At 47.0% G+C, this 16,701-nt stretch overlaps 1 protein-coding gene across 1 annotated transcript in view; it reads left to right on the forward strand.

Moving 5' to 3' along the window:
* The first annotated feature begins 3,980 nt into the window (after positions 1–3,980).
* Positions 3,981–16,701, forward strand: part of uhrf2 (ubiquitin like with PHD and ring finger domains 2) — a 51,090-nt gene continuing 38,369 nt past the window's right edge. The window contains exon 1 of the mRNA XM_084460010.1: positions 3,981–4,237. Coding sequence (XP_084316136.1) covers positions 4,085–4,237 — 153 coding nt within the window. The 5' untranslated portion in view covers positions 3,981–4,084. The remainder of the gene's footprint in view (positions 4,238–16,701) is intronic.

Here is a 16,701-nt window from a genome sequence, read left to right on the forward strand (position 1 = left end):
CAACCCAGGTGCACCATGAGTATCCTGAATTTGGCGTTAATATAATAATATTCTCTCGTTCAAAGAAAAGTAACTGCCCAAAAGTAAAAAAGCATTTATTGATGCAGCTACGCGCGGGTGGCTCCCCTGCTTTGTCTTTTGTGTTCCCGAAATAATGACATTTGTGACAAATCATTCCCTCATGTTCGTATTGTTGGAGGGGACCAGGAATAATTCTATCACCACAAAGAACCACAAAGCTTCACCAGCATCGGTGACCCGTTTACAGGTAAATATTAACACAATAGTGGTCATTAATTGTTGTATCATGAATGCCTGATGTTTTAATAATGATATAGCCTACTTTCAAGTTGGTCCACAACTCTCTCAACTCTCTAACGCAAGTTTGCGCGCTATTTCAAAACGTCTGTGTTCCACGTTAGACAAACTCTGTCGTTTTCTTTATTATTGTCTGTGGTTGTGTGTGTGTGTGTGTGTGTGTGTGTGTGTGTGACTTGACCCTGTAATTCTCATTTTTCATTTCAGAATCAGCCACCAAGTGTGTGTGTCAAGATCCTGCAGAGTTCCAAAGACTCTGACCCCCTCTGTGTCACTCCAGGAGATGGGCTTGTTGTGAGAATGACAGGATGTGAGTTCGGGGCTCGGAGGTGCAGGGGGGAGGAGGTCAGTGTAGTCAGTGTTGAGGCCAGTCTGCCATGAGAGGTCAGTCACTATGGTTACAAACGTACAACTGTACTACTGATGCACTGATCCCTATAGTATTGCAATGTAAAGAGGGGTATTCCCCTTTCTAACACTTGTACTGTACATAGACACATCTAATGTGTTCCCCGTGTCTTCATCAAAAGAGGTTTTTAAGTGAAAAGAGTACATTTTTCATACTGCAGTCGCCATGCCAGTATTGTTGGAGTGACCAATTGATTGTATGAGTGATTGATTGAGTGATTGAGTTGTCTTACTTGTGATAGATAACATCTGTCACTTATTTCATCTATATTAGGCGGCACCCTACACCCAAAGACATGCTTTGACAAAGGCTTGAAACGTGTCAGTGTAATTCATGGCCAACAATACATCGTGAAACGGAATCAAAACTGTCTTTGATCCTCATCGTGCTGCTCGGCATGTTCTTTTCAAGACAGCGACTCTTTGGAAACCTAATGTAAATAAAAAGGAGCGCTTATGTCCCCTGCTTAACATGTTAACACAATGATTTGATATGTCCATTCTAGTCATGTTGTAGTCAAAGAGATCAGTGTTTTGACAAATTGAGCTCAGTGTTTTGATAATGCAATATCTGAAAACAGTCATTAATAAAATATTTCAGTCACAGATCAGAAGCTTATCATTTTCATAACTGTACAGTATTTTCTAAACTATTACCAGGAATGTGTTCAATGGTCTATCAGGTTATTTGAAAACAATGGAACATGGACTTTATTATAATTATGTAGGCTACTGTATGTACCTTATTATATTAGGTTGAGTGTAATATAATGTTGTTGGCCCTTACTGTAACACTTCACTTACACTTATTAACACTAACTAGCTGCTGCAGTGCTTATTACATGTATATTAGCGCATTCACTGTTTATTATTCATTATAAAGCACTTATTAATGCCTTATTTATTTCACATGATCATATCTACAACTAGTAGGCCATTATGTCAATAACTTCCTAATTGCTTATGACGGAAAATAGGCAAGTTGTTGTGCATGAATTATGATCTAGTTTTTGGCACCTCAAACAGCAGTTGGTCAGCAGACCTGTCTGGGGTGTGGTGATGCAGGAGCTGGGAGAGGTACAGAGGGGCCAGGCCGTTTAAGGCTTTAAAAACCATTAGCAAGAGTTTAAAATCAATGTGAAAGCGGACTGGGAGCCAGTGGAGTGAGGCCAGGACTGGCGTGATGTGGTCACACTTTTTCTTGCCTGTGAGGAGGCGAGCGGCAGCATTCTGGACCAGCTGTAGGTGGCTAAAGGAAGACTGGTCCATGAAAACATACAGGGCGTTACAGTAGTGGAGTCTAGTAGTGATGAAGGCATGGATCACCCTCTCTAGGTCAGTAGCAGAGAGGTAGGGCTTGGTCTTAGCTAGGAGACGCAGTTGAAAAAAAGTTGTCTTTACTACAGTACTGATCTGTTTATCAAATTTAAACCACCCCAAGATTCTTCACAGAGGAACGTATGTTGGAGCTCAAGGGGCCCAGGGCATCGACAGCAAGCTGAGGGCGCGTGTCGTCCAAAAAGGATGATCTCGCTCTTGGACTCTTTAAGATTTAGAAAGTTAGAGCTCATCCGAGACTTGACGTCACTCAGGCAGTCCAGTAATGGCTCCACTAAGTCCTTGTCTTTGGACCGTAGGGGCAGATAGATCTGGACATCGTCAGCGTAGCAGTGGAAGGACATTCCGAGCTTTCCAAAAATAGAGCCTAGGGGCAGCATGTAGAGTCAAAATAAGATGGGGCCCAGGATGGGTCCTTGAGGGACTCCACAGGTCAGAGGGGCGGTAGCGGAGGAGAAATGTCCTAACTGAACTGAGAAGCTCTGATCGGCTAATCCTCAACAGAAAGTCCGCAAAGTCATTTATAAAGTCTTTGTTCTATATCGGTTGGCGATGTAGTCTAGGACCGAGGACTACGCACTTCTTGGAAGTACCCTCTTCAACCACTAGATGTCCCTAAAGACCAACAATTGAACCGAGCTCCATCAAATTTTAGTCAAATGGCGCTGAGTCTATAGGCCTATCCGAGGCCTGCACGGTCCAAAGTCTAACAATATATACATTATGGAGAGAGAAAAAAAGATCCATGTTGAGGCCATGGTTATAGAAATGCAATATGTAGCCTATTAATATTTCAGATTGTGGGCCATAAACCTTTGGTTCACCCTCTGGTCGCGGGTTTAGAGACGAAACATGATCCCAACAAACCTCGCGATAATCCGAGAGCATCTAAACATGCACACATCAAAATAATGCTTTAAACTTTTGCCGACTGATTTTTGTGTTAATTGCAAAGTTTTCCCCAACGCCACCCGTTGGATTTGGATTTGGATAACCATCGAGTTTATTTTGTTATTCATTCTCAGGCTTTAAAAAGAAAGCATGTCACTTTAACTGCTTTGTACCCATACTGGATTTTATTTCGCGAGATTTGCTTGGCGCCGTGACCCCATGCGTGAGACGCCACTTGCAAGGAAAGTGTTCTGCGTTTAGTGTGCTTGGGCCGCCCGGCGGTGCACGGTCTCCTCGCGGATGCCGCACCATTTCAGAACAGAATTTCCCCAAAGATATTATCCTCCGTAGTATGAGAGAGTTATACAGGGAGGACAGGAGACAGATCTATACAGGCAGGTCCCTGTTTCTCTTTTGAATTCGCAAAACTACTTGTGATGAGACTGAAATATAGGGTTTGGGGAAATGTAGTCCCAGACACGACCATCTTGTTTCTACACAGGTGTATCTATTTGTCTGATTGGCTCTACTGCATAGAATCCTATGCAATCAGAGAATAGATGCACCTGTGTAGAAACAAGATGGTCGTGTCTGGGACTACATTTCCCCAAACCCTAGGAATTGGCGGCCTTGACTGATTGCCTTTAACAAAACTGGATTGCAACTATGCTGTATAAATTGAAGAATCAATATGGTGGCCATAATTAGGAAAACGGAACCTAAATGGATGGGCATTTAGAAGGCCCATTTAGGTGCTATAATCTCTATTTTATCAGCCTATCACTACTACCACTTGCTCTTTATTAACACGTGAATCCAGTGTCTTAAACTTAAACGTGTTTCCTGCGGATCCACTACTCCTCGTCCAGCAGTTTCCTCATTAATCACAGTCATTAAATGAACCAGACCTCCAGTGAGCTCCTTCCTAAACGGTGGGGCGGGTTTGGCTCAGATTCAGCCACGTGACGGGCTACAACCCGACGTCACCTAAACGAACGCACCTAATCTCTCCCCTGCAGAGGAAGGCGCAATGGAGCTCTGAACATTTCATTTCTATTCCCCTTTCCCCCCAACCCCTGGATCTGCTGTAAACACGTTTCTAAAGCCTTCGAGGTGGTCCTAGGGAAAGATGTGGATTCAGATACGGACCATTGACGGAAAGGAGACACGGACCGTAGAGGATCTTTCCAGGCTTACTAAAATCGAGTCTCTACGGTTGAAAATCCAAGAGATCTTCAATGTAAACCCTGAACAACAACGGCTCTTCTACCGGGGGAAGCAGGTAAGCGACCACCGTCACCCCTGGACGTCTGAACGGTCATTTCCCCCGTTGCAGGGATAGTGATGGTCGGCCAGGTCCAGGTCCAGGGATAGTGATGGTCGGCCAGGTCCAGGGATAGTGATGGTCGGCCAGGTCCAGGGATAGTGATGGTCGGCCAGGTCCAGGGATAGTGATGGTCGGCCAGGTCCAGGGATAGTGATGGTCGGCCAGGTCCAGGGATAGTGATGGTCGTCCAGGTCCAGGGATAGTGATGGTCGTCCAGGTCCAGGGATAGTGATGGTCGGCCAGGTCCAGGTCCAGGATCGGGAGCTTCCTGTTTTGGTGGGAATTCGCCAACAGTTGTTGCGCAAGAAGCGATGGACGCTGTGTGCCAGACAGAGACACGCATCTGTCCTGTCCTGTCCTGTCTGTCCTGTCCTGTCCTGTCTGTCCTGTCCAGAGACACGCATCTGTCCTGTCCTGTCCTGTCCTGTCCTGTCTGTCCTGTCTGTCCTGTCCAGAGACACGCATCTGTCCTGTCCTGTCCTGTCCTGTCCTGTCTGTCCTGTCTGTCCTGTCCAGAGACACGCATCTGTCCGGTCCTGTCCTGTCCTGTCCTGTCCTGTCCGGTCCTGTCCTGTCCGGTCCTGTCCTGTCCTGTCCTGTCCTGTCCTGTCCTGTCCACATGGGTCCAGCGCGTTAAAGGCTACTAACAACGTCCAGTGTGTCAAACGTGTTTCAACTAGAACATGTGTCACACACGCACGCATGGAAGCCATCATCAGAGCAGCACTGACCCTGTGTTTATTGTGTTTATTGTGTTTTTCTATTTGTAAATTCAGTTGCTACATTGTTTTAATCACAACAATAGACTCCACTGTAGTCTACTTGTTATTACTCTGCAGTGGGGGGGTGTTCTCGGCCCTTCCCGCTCGGTGTCTTTGATGTTATTGTTGCTCATCTTAATAGTGCATGTATTGATGTGGGGGGAGGAGGGGGGCAGCTCCACGTGCACATCCACCCCCCTGTTACCCTCGCGACGTCATCGCATAATGAGCACCGGGCCAGTGTTATTGGACAGGCTACTGATATATCAGGCAATAATTAAGGGTTAATAGTTGATTATTCAGTTATAATATTCCATTTATTAGTTTTATAATATTTGACATTGCTTACAGGAAGGGTCTAACGAGTAGATTATGTGTTTTTACTTATGTGATGGGCTGTGGATGAATACCTGAATAGTAGAAATAGAAATGTCAGTTTATGATGTTTATGGTGAAGTTATCATCATGTTATATTTCAGAACTAAGAAATCATCGGTTTTAGAAGTCTTGATTTATTCCCACAGGCAGCGTGGGCGTCCAAATGAGGTGGGACAGAAATGAAAACAAGTGCAACTAGTGAATGGCCATGATTGATGAGGTCACCATGGATGGACAGATGTTAGCTAGCCAGAGCCCCACAGATGTTAGCTAGCCAGAGCCCCACAGATGTTAGCTAGGTCACAAGGTTATTACCATGGACAGATGTACAGTAAGATAGCCAGAACCTCCCTTCCTCCATAGAATCAGGACAATGTCACTACAGCAATGGCGAGGGGGATGTCTTGTTGGCTGCCCCTGTGATGCCCGTTCCTGTGTGTGTGTGTGTGTGTGTGTGTGTGTGTGTGTGTCTCCTGGTGGGTGTTTATCTGCTGTAATCAGGGGTGTGTGGGAGGAATGCGGAGGACCTGAGAGTCGGTCAGTTAATTGCCTGAACACTGAGCTCCTGCGTGCGGTTGAATATTGAGGTGTTTTGGCTCAACAGGCACCTTGGACTGAGAGAAGACTGAGATGGTTTAGCTACAGGCTTCCTCTCAATCAGGCTTCCTCTCAATCAGGCTTCCTCTCAATCAGGCTTCCCCTCAATCAGGCTTCCCCTCAATCAGGCTTCCCCTCAATCAGACTACCCCTCAATCAGGCTACCCCTCAATCAGGCTTCCTCTCGATCAGGCTTCCTCTCAATCAGGCTACCCCTCAATCAGACTACCCCTCAATCAGACTACCCCTCAATCAGGCTACCCCTCAATCAGGCTTCCTCTCGATCAGGCTTCCTCTCAATCAGGCTACCCCTCAATCAGACTACCCCTCAATCAGGCTTCCCCTCAATCAGACTACCCCTCAATCAGGCTACCCCTCAATCAGGCTTCCCCTCAATCAAGCTTCCCCTCAATCAGGCTTCCTCTCAATCAGACTACCCCTCAATCAGGCTACCCCTCAATCAGGCTTCCCCTCAATCAGGCTTCCCCTCAATCAGGCTTCCTCTCAATCAGGCTTCCCCTCAATCAGGCTACCCCTCAATCAGGCTTCCCCTCAATCAGACTACCCCTCAATCAGGCTTCCCCTCAATCAGGCTACCCCTCAATCAGACTACCCCTCAATCAGGCTACCCCTCAATCAGGCTACCCCTCAATCAGACTACCCCTCAATCAGGCTTCCCCTCAATCAGGCTTCCTCTCAATCCCACCAGCCATTCACTCCAACCATTTAACAACAGAAAAAAAAATCATCTTCAGAAATATTTGGGCTGTATTGCTGTTGCTATGCTGCGTATCGTAGCGTGTTATTAAATAGCCTGAACGCAGAACGTCTTGCACAAACAGCTGTTTTTTTCCTAGATTTGGATATTGATCTAGAGAACCACACGTTAGCTCTGTAGAACCTTTTGTTCGATTGTTCTCCAGCCTGAGTTTGTTTGTTGTTTTCTGACCAGCTTGGGGAACCAGGAAGCGTGGCGTACTGGCCGGATTAGTCGTGTGTCCCAGAACACACCTGGGTCTTTTGTCCCAGAACACACCTGGGTCTTTTGTATAGTAGGGTTGGTTTGTCAGTTAAAACACAGCGTTCTCCTGACCAGGGGAAACACAAAGAGAAGGCAGAGCGTCAGGGAGGAAGGAGACTGTCTGTCTGTCTGTCTGTCTGTCTGTCTGTCTGCCTGTCGGTCTGCCTGTCGGTCTGTCTGTCTGTCTGCCTGTCTGTCTGTCTGTCTGTGTCTGTTTGTCTGCCTGTCTGCCTGCCTGTCTGTCTGCCTGTCTGTCTGTGTCTGTTTGTCTGTCTGTCTGTCTGTGTCTGTTTCTGTGTCTGTGTCTGTGTCTGTGTGTCTGTGTGTCTGTTTGTCTGTTTGTCTGTTTGTCTGTCTGTCTGTCTGTGTCTGTCTGTCTGTCTGTCTGCCTGTCTGTCTGTCTGTCTGTCTGTCTGTCTGTCTGTCTGTCTGTCTGTCTACCTGTCTGTCTGTCTGCCTGCCTGTCTGTCTGTCTGTCTGTCTGCCTGTCTGTCTGCCTATCTGCCTGTCTGTCTGTCTGTCTGTCTGTCTGTCTCTGTCTGTCTGTCTGTCTGTCGGTCCAGCTGAAGAATGGAATCTGCTGAGTGGAAGGCTGAGGCAGTCTGGCTGTGGAAAGCTGGTGTTGGTCGGCCATGCCAGAGGTTTTGGGGTCTGGGTTGGGGGGAGGGGGGTTGTGTTGGATTGCTGATTACTATTGTGACCTATTTCTGTTTTCTTCTGTTCCCCTCTCTCTCCCTGTGGCTGGCAGTAGGGGGGAGGGGGAGGAGAGGGAGGGGGAGAGAGGGGGAGGAGGGGGAGAGAGGGGGAGAGAGGGGGAGGAGAGGGGGAGCGTTTTGGTTGAGCAGTGTGTTGAGGGCGTTTCCTGCCCCATACCCAGACTCCGCTGTGCCAGGCTCTGCTGAAGCTCCATCTCACCAATCCTAATGTTCTGGGTTTGCACCTTCGTGGCGTTACACACACACACACACACACACACACACACACACACACGTATTCGCCCGCTCTCACGCTTACACAAGCCCATTAGACTATAGCCTAGCGTGAGTCTAACACATTCTCGTTACAGAGCTTGAACCATATCTGTCCAACATGTTTTCATTGTAGTGCAAATCTTCAGGCTTGGCATGGTGTTAAATGTTTCTGGAACATGGTGTTAGATGTTTCTGGAACATGGAACATGGTGTTAAATGGCCCCTCGTTCTCCTGGATGAGGTTTCTGGAACGTGGAACATGGAACCTGGTGCTGTGGCGTATTTAACGTATTCAAGCATAGGAGGTGTTGAGTCATCAGGTATGCACAGTGTGAACTGGCTTCCTGTGAGGGTGAGTCAGAGGAAGCCCAGATCCTGGAGGCTGGGTCCAGGAGGGGAGAGGCTGGGTTTTAGAGGCTGGGGCTAGGAGGGGAGGGGGTGGGGTTTAGAGGCTGGGGCTAGGAGGGGAGAGGCTGGGGTTTAGAGGCTGGGGCTAGGAGGGGAGAGGCTGGGGTTTAGAGGCTGGGAGCGGAGGAGAGAGGCTGGGGTTTAGAGGCTGGGAGCGGAGGGGAGAGGCTGGGGTTTAGAGGCTGGGAGCGGAGGGGAGAGGCTGGGGTTTAGAGGCGGGGAGCGGAGGGGAGAGGCTGGGGTTTAGAGGCTGGGAGCGGAGGGGGGGAGGCTGGAGATTGCAGGAGGGAGGATGGAGGCTGGTGTTTAGAGGCTGGGGGTTGGAGGAGGGAGGCTGAGCTATAGAGGCTGGGTCTGGAGGAGGGTGGAGGCTGAGGGTTAGAGGCTTGGGGGTGAAGGTTGGGGGCTGAAGGGTAGCAGCTGGGGTCTGGATGCTGAGGCTGGATCTGGAGGGGGTGGTGTATCTGTGTTGGGGTATTTAGTCATGATTAGGGCGGGGTTTAAAAAATCGATTCATCGATTCAGAATCGATTCTGAATCAAATGATTCAGAATCGATTCATGAATCCCTAAATCGATCTTTTATTTCATGAATGAATGAATAAATGAAGGAATGAATAGTTCATAAATTAATTCAATTATTCATTCATTCATTTTTGGAAATCAGTATCGATACCCAGCCCTAGTATTGATGTGTTGCATAACTTGGCAGTCATGTAATTAAGGTTACAGCTAAAATAAACAGGTTTTAGTAACACTAACCGAATCGATATTGAATCAAATCGAATCGTGATAATCGATTCCGAACCTTGTGAATCGGAATCGAATCGATTCTTGAAATTCAACTCGATACCCAGCCCTAGTCATGATGGTTGGAAATGAGAAATGACTTGATATTGATGACCAGCTCAGGATCAGGAGTCAGAATGTCTGTGATGCTCTAACCTGACGCACCAGACCATCACATAGCCATCTAACCTGACGCACCAGACCATCACATAGCCATCTGGGAACTCTCTGTTGGAAACTGTTTGGAAAAGGGCGGGCACTTTCAAAACTACTTGCTGATTGGATGAAGCATCTGTCAATCAACATCCACCACACGGGAACTTCAACCGCTCCTCGCTGTCGTCACACCTCAACCCGCCCAGCGTAGCTGTTTGGAATTCAAACTCCTCAAAACCAACGCTGATTGTTGAGATTTTCTGATCTGGCCCAAACGGATCTCTATGGAGAGTATCAGGAATGTTAGAGGGGCAGAAGTTTAAAATGGGGCACTTGGGTTGTGCGGCATGCAGAGCACATTTTGACCTAAATTAGTTAAATATGTAATGTAAATTAATAAACAAAGTAGGCTACTACTAGCCATAAATAGCTAGCAAACTACCTAGCTGCATATACTGTGATGCTGTGAGTGATATTCGCCTACATTACAATCATTTAGCAGACGCTTTTATCCAAAGTTACTTTAATGTAGGTCGGTAATACTACTTTCCAGAACTCACAAGTCCATCTCCTTTCTAAACAAGTTACTAGGAGCTGTAGCAAAAGTTAGAAGCCTACAATTAAAATTGCACTGTCTGTTTCTTTTTAAGTCCATTAGCCTGGATGCCCACTCATTACAGAATGGTGACAAGTAGTCACACTTATATCAGACAGGCTGTTCATTTGTGATAACTGTACCTGCTGTGCTTTCCTGTCACAGTCGTCACAGTAGCGGGGGGGGGGGGCTGTAGGTTGCCATGGTGATGAAGATGCATTACCCTGCAGCAGTCCAGTAGAATGATGACTGGTTAAGTTAGAGGCCTACGATCAAAATTGCACTGTTACTGTTTCATGGTGATATTAGAGAACATTTAGCCTGTTTTCTTTTATTGGACAGAGAGAGCTGACGTTACCCAGCTGATATTAGGCTACATTAGCTAGTTAACTACCGACACAATAAGACAACATCAAAACTCATGAGGGAGAGAGAGAGAGAGAGAGAGAGAGAGACTGATTCTGGCGTTAGGGCTAGTATTGGTAAAGCACATCAATATATCTCTATAAAACAAAAATGAACAAGTTTCCTAATTTTAGCCAGTGGCTACATAGCCTACCTGTTACATGCCTGTCTGCCTCAAAAAGACGTTTACTCAACTGACTGACTCATGACTATCGAGTGCCTATCGTGTGCGCCCAGGTTCATTTGTTTCGCGTGCAGGTGCGTTTGTTTTGCTCACTGCGCGCGCTGCAGTAGCTCGGAGAACAAGAGCGAGAGAGGGCAGGTAGGGCATCGCCCAGGTAGGGCACCACCTCCTTGGTAGGACATCGCCCAGGTAGGGCATCGCCCAGGAGGAACTTTATTTTCCAACCTGATATTTTGATTCAATCAAAATATTTTAGGCAGGGCAGGATCTGCGCAACAGGAATTTATAAAAAAGGTTTTGCCTGAGAAAAAGGTCCTTCTCTCTGAGAGGAGAGAAAGACACCCTCCTCCCGTGGGTCTGAGTGCACCTGCCTGGAGAGACCAGACCATCTGAGAGAGATGCACGATGTGAGCTCGAGAACGGACGGTCTTACGAGGCTACATGTCGTTCTGTTCTGCATCCTCAGTATGTTTGAATCAGGGCTGCCCCTGAAAGTCGACGAGTCGAATCATCAGTCGGAGACCCTGAAGTCGACTGAGATCCTTTAAGTCGAACATTTGTTGTTTTTTTTGCTCCAGAGTCACAATGCGCAGAGTCACAAGTCACCTGCCTTGTGATTCATACAGGACAGGCCAGTCATTCGTTTTACACCTAGGCTATTGCCGTAGCTATTCGTTGTGCAGTGAAGAAGACTTGAAACTGATATAGCGGTTGGAAGAAGGCAGGGAATCTTTCTCAGGTCAGCTATGAGCCTGGCCTACTGTGCACTAGCAACGTGCATTTCTCAAACGGAATATCACAACACAAAACAGCTTTCCTTTCCCTCCAAAAATATTTTCCCTCCAAAAATATATTTTCTTCATAGATTGACCTCTAACATCTACGAAAATGCTTCAGTGACAGCCGAAACACTTCCTTGTTGACTGCTGCTCAACGCACGCTCATTCACGCACGCTTTGAAACGCGCAGTTGAGGAGACTATTGTCAAATCAGCTAACCTTAATGTAGGCTATGGGAAACACTGCATAAAAACATGGGGGCATCAGAAGTAGACGATGTGGGCGAGATGATTCATGTTTAGCAAGAAAAACAAGCATCTTTATTGTGCTATATTGAGTTAGTTTCAATCAATCAATCAAAGCTTTATTTGTATAGCGCATTTCATACCCAGAGGCAACACTGCGCTTTACAGAGAACAAGGGAGGTGGGCATACGACCCACCTCTACATATTCCAGAGTTTGACAGCTGTCCCGACTCCCTTGGTCTCCCCTCAGCCTAACGTGAGACATATGGGGGGAAAGAGGAGGAGCCAGTTGTGGAATCTCTGTTTTGAATATGCTAATCTGATTCCACTCACAAAACTCAGAGTTGGGGACATGTGTGGTGACACATACATAGGCTGCACACGTGTACATGTGTGGCTTTTCCGCATGTTTTATTTTCAGTTTAGTCGGTCCGAACATTCTTTAGTATCATTCTTTATTATCGACATAAAACGTAATGATTGGCCTTTATAATGATGTTATCATTATATATTTCAGTTCTTCTTTACACCTCTGTTCTTGAAAATGGACAGAAAACGCCCTAGAAGGTGGTGGAACACATCAGTAGTTGAAGTTCTATAACTGGACCTCTTGGTTGGAAGCTCAGAGGACTCTGATAGCAGAGCGGTCAGGGTTGAGAGGGGAGATCACAGATAGATATGGACTTTATTTACCCCGAGCAGCTTGTGACGGCGTGGGCTGGGTCATTGAAGCTCTGTGTCAGGTCTGTACCCAGCAGAGAGGGCTGGGTGATTGAAGCTCTGTTTCGGGTCTGTACCCAGCAGAGAGGGCTGGGTGATTGAAGCTCTGTTTCGGGTCTGTACCCAGCAGAGAGGGCTGGGTGATTACGGGATTGGAGGCACAACATCACATTACTACTCCAGGTGTTCTGGGATCATGCATTCCAGCAGGTGCTTGGCTCGCTCGCTGTACTCAGTATGTCTGATAGTCTGTCTGTCTGTCTGTCTGTCTGTCTGTCTGTCTGTCTGTCTGTCTGTCTGTCTGTCTCTCTTTCTGCCTGTCAGTCTACCGGCCTGTCTTTCTGTCTGTCCATGTCCACTGTAAAGAGACAGCCAGTGACGGATGTGGACGCTGTCACAACGTTTGTGCCTTTTTTCCCTCCCATTTCAGTTTCACAACTGAAGACCCACTATTAAAAATCATGAGGGAAGAAGATTATGCTCTCTTTCTCTCTCTCTCTTTCTCTCTCTCTCTTTCTCTTTCTCTCTCTCTCTCTCTCTCTCTCTCTCTCTCTCTCTTTCTCTCTCTCTCTCCCTCGCTCTTTCTCTCCCCCCTCTCTATCTCTCCCTCTCCTACTCTCTCCCTCTCTCTCTCTCTCTCTCTCTCTTTCTCTCTCTCTCCCTCGCTCTTTCTCTCCCCCCTCTCTATCTCTCCCTCTCCTACTCTCTCCCTCTCTCTCTCTCTCTCGCTCTCTCCCTCTCTCTCTCTCTCTCTCTCTCTCTTTCTCTCTCTCTCCCTCGCTCTTTCTCTCCCCCCTCTCTATCTCTCCCTCTCTCTCTCCCTCTCCTACTCTCTCTCCTCTCTCTCTCTCTCTCTCTCTGTTTCTGAGCTGCTCCGCTCTCTCCCCAGTAACGAGGAAGGCGATCGGGGGCGGCCATCTTGGTCTCCGTCTCCACAGCACAAAGGGGTCTGAAGGGGTGGCATCGCGGTTGCGGTGCCATTTGTGTTTTGGGTTCGTGTTCCACCCCCCCCCCCCCCCCACACACACGTACAGTGGCTCTGTGCTTCAGTGTCTGTCTGTCTGTCTGTCTGTCTGTCTTTAGCCCGTCTGTCTGTCTGAGCGCTGAGTAGGAGGCTCACGGAGGAGGAATGGAGACGCGGCGCGGCGGATATACGTGTCGTTACCGTAGTAATAATAACCCAACGGCCGTGAGAGGGAAGTGGAGGGAGACATTTTGCTGATATGAACCATGACTGTGGTAATCTGCCGCTACGCCGTCTGAGAGAGAGGTTGACGGGGGAGGGGGCGAACGCAGAGGCGGAGATTGGATGCGTGTCTGTGATTTTGGGGGTTGGGGTGGGGGGTTATAGAGAGAATATAGAGAATACAGGGGGGGGGTGCTCTTTAATGGTTTCCATAGCAACCTCCCCCCCCCTTCACTCCCCTCTCTCACCCTCTGATTTATTCACTTATTTATTTATTTATTTGTTTGAGGAAATGCGCAGCGGACGGCGAAGCGCAGCCAAATGTCCGTTTATTTATTTCTTACCCCGCGAACGACGATTGAGCCTCGCAATCAGATCTCAATCCTACCGCGTCTCGCAATCAGATCTTAATTCTGCCGCGCACTTTTCCGTCTAGCGTCGGGTAGTTTTGGCTTCATCTGAAATCCCAGATTCTTGTTCTCAACACAATGACAGAAAAAAACATTTCCTGTGAACCGCCATTAATAGAGGCTCCCGCTCAGTGAGGTGAGAGAAGAAATGAAAGATTTTTAGAAATACTTTATTGTTGGAGGAAGAACTAAGATTTGTCTTCTGCTCTTCTGTCAATGTTCAGCATCAGACACTGGAGACAAGCTGAGGGTTAGGACACAGGGAGGAGCTAGTTGAGGGTTAAAAGTGCCTTGCTCAAGGGCACAACGGTAGGGCTGAAGCTGGGATCCAAATCTGGTATCTCACCAGTGAAGGTCAGCCCAGCAGGACAGGTGAAGAGGGGGGTTAGGGTTAGAGGGTCAGGCAGTGTCCCCTACCATAGCCTTGTAGAGGTTGCCCACCCCCCCCAACGGCATCACCCGCCCCTCCTAAAAGACCCAACAAGCCAAAAAATAGCGGACTTTTAGAGAGCTAACATTTTTAGCATAAGTCAATGGAGTTTAACATGGTGAAAATTAGGATTGTGGCTGGCGGACATTTTGTGACTGGGAGAGAGAATTTTCTGTTGTAGCTAGCTAAGTAACGCAACTACAGTTAAGTCCATGTATGCTGATGTTAGTAACGACATGTGTAGGGCATCTTGAATCTGTGTTGTGGACTAAATGGGTTAGTTCCCATTTCTCCCCATTCCCTATGCATTTTCAGCAATGCTTTTACAATTTATAATATATTTATAATGTAAATATAATTGTTTAGTATTCACACACATTTTCTCCAGGAAATGTTATTTTTTTCTAGTAGTATGTTTTTATTTTTTGTAGTTATGTGCACTACTTTCATTTCAGCTCAGTGTAAAGAAATGCACTTAAAGATCTATGACGACACTGTTGACACCATGTATCCGTGACACGCCCGCCCCGCGACAGACAACACCAGTAGTTTGGGAGGCCGACCCCCCCCTCCTGAAAAACCCCCTAGGGGAAACACTGGGGTCAGGGTGACGGGGGGGTCAGGGTTCAAGGGATTGTGATGGTCAGAGATCAGGGTGGGCAGCAGCTTGTATCTGTTCAGCTATGAAGGCTGGGAATCAAGTCTCAACGACCGGTTGTTGGATCTCTTTCAGACCAGCAGTGAGCTCTCTCTCTCTCCATTTCTCTCTCTCTTCCCATATCTCTCTGTCTCTCCATCTCTGTCTCTCCATATCTCTCTCTCCACATTTGTCCAACAGCATGCTTTGCTGCATATCACACATATCTCTGTCAGTGAGTGAAGATCTGTGTGTTGTTCAGGGTTGACAAGGAGTGGATTACGTGTAATGATATTGCGTAATCAAATTGCCTCCCAAAAACGTAACTTAATCTGAAAACTAGGGCTGTGAGCAGCAGTGAGCGGGCCCTCGCACCCCACGCATGTTGGGGTGTGGCGCCGTTAAAGGCTGTGCTATTTCGGTGTCCAGTACTGAGAGAAACTTCCTGTCACCAGTAGGTGGCGCTCTAAGCGTGACTCAATACCGATGCATAGATGTGTTCAGGACGGTACCTTGATGAAGCGTGAGAAATGTTGTGTAAATCGGACAATGTATGTAGGAGTTATGATGACTTCCTGCTTGACCTGTAGGTGGCGCTATAAGTATGACTCAATACTGACGCACAGATGTGTTCAGGACGCGACCTTCATCAACCCTGAGCAATTTGGAGTAAATGGGATGACGTATGTAGGAGTTATGAGGACTTCCTGTAAGCAGTAGGTGGCGCTATAAGTATGACTCAATGCTGACGCACAGATGTTTGATTTTTGATAACTTTTGATCACAAAGGTCTTAAGATGAAGCTGACCGAATATGAAGTTGATCGGATGAAACCTGTAGGAGTTCGTTGAAGTACGAGGCATGGAAATGGTAAAAACAAGGAAAAAATGGCACATTAAGAGCAAAATGGTGGACTTCCTGTTGGATGTTGGGTATAGGTCCAAGAGACATTTTAGTGTCTCGATGAACTACATATGCCCACCGAATTTCGTTCGCCTACATCAAACTGAAAGGTGGGGCACGCCATTTAAAATTTTCCAGGGGGCGCTCTTGAGCCATTGAAATATCACATTTTTCACCGGGACTGACCTATCTACAAAGTTTCATGCGTTTTCATCCATGTTTAGGCCGCCAAAAAGGTATTTGTTTGGGGAGAAGAAGAAGGTAGAAGATAAGAGAAGGGAGAATAATAATCCTTACATTTTCAATAGGGCTTCACACCGCCAGTGCTCGGGCCTAAATATGCTAATCATACATGCATGATTACATTCACGTTTTAAGAGACAAAATCACTGACTCCCCCCTGAAAAAACACACCAAGTCAGTTTAAGTAAATAATGTCAAGTAAAGATGACAGTCATTTAACATATGCTTTTATCCAAAGCGACTTACAATAATTGCATTTAACATAGTTAGTCAGTGTACTTCTACTCACCAGAACTTCACAAGTACATCTCCTTTCTAAAACAAGTGACTTAGAGCATAATCTAGTGCTGAAGGCAAAGTGCAAGAGCAGAAAAACACATGCTTAAAGGGATACTTCACCGATTAGCACAGCAGCTTTGTATTGTTCCAAAATGTACAGTATGTTACAAATAATATGGAGGGAGGACAGTGGTAGTGCTTCTTGAAGAGGTGAGTCTTGAGCCTGCGGCAAAAGATGGGCAGCGACTCTGCTGTCCTGACATCAGTGAGCAGTTCATTCCACCACTGCGGGGCCAGGACAGAGAAGAGCCGTGACCGTATC

This window comes from Borostomias antarcticus, assembly GCF_949987555.1.
Source record: "Borostomias antarcticus genome assembly, chromosome: 30".
NCBI classification, from domain to species: domain Eukaryota; kingdom Metazoa; phylum Chordata; class Actinopteri; order Stomiiformes; family Stomiidae; genus Borostomias; species Borostomias antarcticus.